Raw genomic sequence first — 5,411 nt, 5'->3', positions numbered from 1 at the left:
CTGACAAAATACCAATGCCAATAAGGCAGGTTTTTTGGACAAAGTGTAAATAGACACTCCATATGTTTCATTCCACAGTAAGCGCAATTTATACTATATATTTAAACCGAGCTACTTTAAGACCATCTCCGAACTTTCTACCACGACTCTGCTGTTTTTTGGCTGGTTATTTCTGTATACGTTGATTGACAGATGTCTCGTCCAGTCAGCGGTGAGTGCTCCCAAACCAATGGTGCTGTCTTTAACTATACTTACCTCTTCCGGGTTGTCTGATTTGTTGTTGTGTTTTCTGACTTGTTATTTTGTTTTTGGATTTGTCATTGTGTTTTCTGACTTGTTATAATGTTTTCTGAATTGTTGTTGTGTTTTCTGAATTGTTATTTTGTTTTTTAGAATTGTATTTGTGTTTGTAATTTGTTATTTTGTTTTCAGAATTGTAATCTGTTTTGCCCTTCATGTCCACCATAATACGTTATTTTGTTTTCAAATTTGTCATTGTGTTTTTGACTTGTTATAATGTTTTCTGAATTGTTATTTTGTTTTTTAGATTTGCATTTGCGTTTGTAATTTGTTATTTTGTTTTCAGAATTGTAATCTGTTTTGCCCTTCATGGCCACTGTAACAACCACTAAGATACTGACCCTCAAACAAAAAGTGTTACTATCATCCCGGGTCTCCCCTACTGTATGTGAATGTGAAACAGTCCCTCCTTTAATGAGCACACTGCAGATAAATGACGTTCAGCTGTCATGATAATCCTCACGTAGACACTTGGCATGAAAGACACGCTGTAATGAGAATTAAAAGCGAACAATGACCCACATCTCGCTAACAAACCAAGAACTCAAAAACTCACTGTTCTGCCTGTCAAGTTGCATCTGTTGCCTTCACAAAAACACAAGCTCAGTCAAACATGGTCATGAGAACTGTCCCTTTCTGTTACTGAGAATCTAGACCCTACAGTCACACCAGATTAAACTCAGAGCTCCAGATGAGTCTGCATTAGTTCACAGTGACTGCAGCCGTAATGCATGCTGTTTAGAATGGATTTTTAAGTGTTTTTGGTTGTACGAACGTTAAAGGAAACATTCTATTTTATAATTTTGAAAACCTTTTGGAACATTACTTTTGAATGTTCTCTGAACATTCTGAAACAAGTAGAAATACTTATAAAACATTCCAAAAATGTATAAATAACGTTTTTGTGCTAATGTTTTGATAACATTATAAAAGGTTCTATTGACATTACTGAAAGAACCTTTGTTCATAACTTTGAGAGAACCTTGAGAGAACGTTGTCAGAATGTAGCTGAGCTGGCTTTACATCTCACACTCACAACTGGTTATTTATTTGGCAATTTTTTATATTTTTTCTTCTTCTACGAAATAAGAAATAAAAAAGGTAATTTGCAACTTTTTATCTCATAATTCTTTTATCTGTCAATTGCAAATTTTTATGACTTTTTTCTCAGAATTGCAAGTTTCTATCTTGCAATATGACTTTCTGTCTCACAATAATGAGTTTCTATGTCACAATTTTGAGTTTATATGTTCTCAGAAATTCCAGAAACAAAGTCTTAATTCTGAGATAAAAATGTAGAATTGTGAGGAAAAAAAGTCAAAATTATGAAACCATTAACTATTAACATATTAACAGACGTATTTCTCTCTTCTCTTCTCGGAAATGGGCTTAGTTTAGCGATAACACAATTGTTCTAATAACCAATGCATGATTTAAAATCAGATATATTTAGCCTGAAAGAGCACAATGTAAAAGTCACCACATACCAAGCTGCATTGCTTCACACCACTGAAACCGAAAGTCATAAAGCTCAGCACTCACACCCACGAACACATTCACTCTCATTCCTTGAGTGTTCATTTTAGCAAGGTGACGCAAAGCCTTGTGGCCCTTCGTAAAGTAAACATGCTAGGCCTGAAGCAGGTATTCCAAACCTGAGGTTTCACCCGGAGCAGACATTCCCCAGAGACCGCAGAGGGTGAGACATAATGGTGCTGCCATTTGATTGGAAAGAATAAGCGCTCATTCATATCATGAATGTAATGACAGATACACAGTGGAATCAATCCATATGAGGTCACAACCCCTTACACAAGGAATCATCCTTAAAGTTCACAGTATTTGATGGTGAGGTGCATCGGAAGTGACCCACTTACTAACCAACTATTTTTAACTTTTTTCTCTCAGTTCTGAGATTACATCCCACAAAACTTTTATATTTTATTTTTAATACAGTAGGTTTTTCTGAGAACGCTCTGCCCATCACCACGTTGTGGTGAATCAAGTGGTGGTGTAGCATGAGTGTAGATGGCGCTTAATCATGCTTGAGTCACTGATGTGATTCTACCCTGAAAACTCAGAAATTGCTAGTAAATTTCACAAATTATTACAAAGAAACGACAAGTAACAAGAATTTTTATCCACAACTGTTTATAAACTAATGAATCAGTTTAATCAAATCAGTTTATGTGGAATTAAATACATTAATGCAACATTAGATAAATCAACTGAAATATGAAAATTGTGACATCTAAATTGTTCATATTAAGTTCTGTTCGTATTAAACTGATTGCATATGTGTCAGTGATGTGATGCTCTATTAAGTTATTCAAAATACATTTAAAATGCAGTGTAAAAATTAGTTGAATACAACTTTTCTGTGATGAACATGTTTTGATTTATTTACTTTATGCAGCCTAAAAGACAGAAATGTGTGGGTGTCATTTTCCACACACACACACACACACACACACACACACACACACAAACGGAGGTTATTTAAAAGGTCTCATATGGGTTATTATATATATATTGTATTTTATTTTTTATTTTGTACTGCTCATTTTATTTAATTTTTTCATATTATTCAAAATATTTAAATTTTTGGTAAACCTTGTGTCCTCCAAAATCAAGAGTGGTAACCAAGGGGGGATGCTATTATGTAACGTGATGTAAATATACAGAGGAGTTTCTTAAAAATCAATCAATCTACCAATTAGTAAGTAAATAAAAAATAGAGCAGTTTCTTAAAAATCAGTCAATCAATCAAACAATCAGTCAGTACGTAAATTAATTAATTACTTAAAGTAATTTAAATCTACCTTAAAGTGATCCTATGTGATTTTTGGTTTGAAAATATAATTTGAAAAATGTAGGCTATATATATATATATATTATTTTATATAACCTTTATTATTTTCTACTGAACTATCTGAAGTCAAGCGTACTCCGCTCCCTTGAGTATTGACATTTGTTGAGCTCATTTATAGTGTAAAACATTGGACTTTTTGGATAAAACGGTGTATTTCCCGTCTCCCTCGAAGGTGTGGCTTTTGTTATGGGCGTCTCTCAAACGCAAAATATATAAACCTCACGCTGAAGTTAGAAAAGTCACTTTTGAGAAGCAGAGGCACAGAGCAACTAACGCATACTGACACTGACCTGAACTAGCTATGTACACCAGATCAGACAGCCTGGTCTTCTCACTGCCGACGAACACTTTCTTCCAGCCGCAGTCGCAGTTTGCATTCAGACCGATGATGCCGCCGCGCAACACCGAGCCGGAGATCTTCACTTTCGAGCGGATCCCGGAGCCGCAGCAGCCGGCGTTCCCTCACCGCGGAGCTGCGGTTCGCCCGCGCAAGAGGAACACTCGCGTCATGTACCCCCCCAAAGTGCGCAAATATCTGCCACCGGCCGAGAAGAGCCCCGCCAAACGCTGGCTGATCGTCCTGTGCCTGGTGGTCTTCATGCAGATCTACACGGAGGAGGGATCCGTCGAGACCACGCAGAGTGAAGGACCGACTTCATACAATGTTCTCTCCTTCCAGTCTGCTGAGGAGCAAACCAGACAAATGATGAGCAGCTGTCCTGAGGACATGAGCCTGGTGTCTCATCAGCAGCTCCAGTCTAGCAGCGAGGAGCAGAAGGAGATCTCTTGGCTTCTGAACACTACATGCCCGAGCTCAAGCTGGGAGGAGGACATCAACACTCTCTACCAGCAGAGCAGGAGGAATGGATACGTGGTGGCCCTTCTCTACCCAGTGTACCATAGACTTGGCACAGAGAACTAAATGAACTCAGAATCAAGTCTGTGGACTAATCAAGTTCACTGAACCTTCTTGAAAAAGAAAAAAACGGGCTCCTGTGGCACCCAAGTCATGCCTGGAGAACCCAGACTCCACAGAGCGGGACAAAGTGATGACAAACACAAGCTGAGGAGACATCTGATGGACTTGAATGGCGAAGAAACTTTATAATGGAATGAAACTTGAATGGCTCATATAGATGTACTTGAAAATGTTTCACCTGAAGTGTACAGATTTACCATGTAGCCTCACAAGTAGACCTGTTGTATGTCTAAACTCATGAGGGTGTCGCTGAACGCTGCCGCTCGCAGAAATACTTGAATCTCACATTGAAGATTTTATGAGTGTTTAATGAAGAAATATTTGTTGTAGCTATTTATTTAATGTTATTTATTTATTGTTATTTGCTTATTTATTTCCTACTGTCTTGTGAAATTAAACTGACATTTGCATCTTCAATACTATTTATTTTTCATTGTCTTCTTGTAATATTATTAGCTCTAATGAGCTGTGGTCTCACAAACTTGGTTCAAAATACAGTGAAGTACAATACTGAAACAAGAAAAATGGAAAAATATTTGACATGTGATGACATTTATAAATGCATGAATATTTATGCGGAAAAAACTGTGTTTGTGGATTTGATTGAAATATTAGAGCAGAAATACTTTGCTAACTACTCTACAATTTTAAGTCGCATGATATTAACACCAGTAAAGAATATTATGAGCATTATAAAGATGAAAATGTGTGAGGTACAATGATGTTCATAAAATAAATACAATTGCAATGATCACAGTAATGTTTTGTGTCATTCTTCACTTTAATTACATGATTGTATTCAGAACATACACTGCAAAATGTTTTGCCAGGTTACTTGAAAATGTGGCAAGATCTAAATATACCAGTTCTAATTATTATTTAATTTCACTGAATCACTCCGACTTCATTAGGTTACATTAATGAAGGTTATTTTAAAAGATCATGCCTAAATAACTAATTTAAGTAGTAACAACTGGACATTTTTAGAACGTATCATGAACCAAACCTCTCTGACACATTCTTAAAAAAGACATAATGAGTGCGTTTTAATGGAAAATACTGTGCTTTGTCACTCAAATGCATCATACCATAACTTGGAAATGGATATTAGAGAAAAAAAAGAAATTAGGGAAATCAACAGATCATTAACAGTCATGCAAAATGAGATCAACAGTTTATAGTTGACACATTATTCTATTATTTTCTATCATCAATCTTTGCTACTTATTTTTTTAATATATATATATAGCCATTAATAAG

The 5,411-nt window shown here is 36.0% G+C and overlaps 1 protein-coding gene across 1 annotated transcript; it reads left to right on the top strand.

Moving 5' to 3' along the window:
• The first annotated feature begins 3,396 nt into the window (after positions 1–3,396).
• On the top strand, positions 3,397–4,907 carry LOC109061400. The gene has a single exon (XM_042752695.1). The coding sequence runs from the start codon at positions 3,474–3,476 to the stop codon at positions 4,092–4,094; it is 621 nt and encodes a 206-aa protein (XP_042608629.1). The 5' UTR covers positions 3,397–3,473; the 3' UTR covers positions 4,095–4,907.
• Positions 4,908–5,411: the final 504 nt, after the last annotated feature.

This window comes from Cyprinus carpio, chromosome A5, assembly GCF_018340385.1.
Source record: "Cyprinus carpio isolate SPL01 chromosome A5, ASM1834038v1, whole genome shotgun sequence".
NCBI classification, from domain to species: Eukaryota; Metazoa; Chordata; class Actinopteri; order Cypriniformes; family Cyprinidae; genus Cyprinus; species Cyprinus carpio.
This window is presented reverse-complemented; position numbering and strand designations above follow the sequence as displayed.

What these genes read in the sequence shown, in the direction of transcription:
- LOC109061400 (XM_042752695.1), top strand. Translation starts at nt 3,474, where the DNA reads ATGTACACCAGATCAGACAGCCTGGTCTTCTCACTGCCGACGAACACT.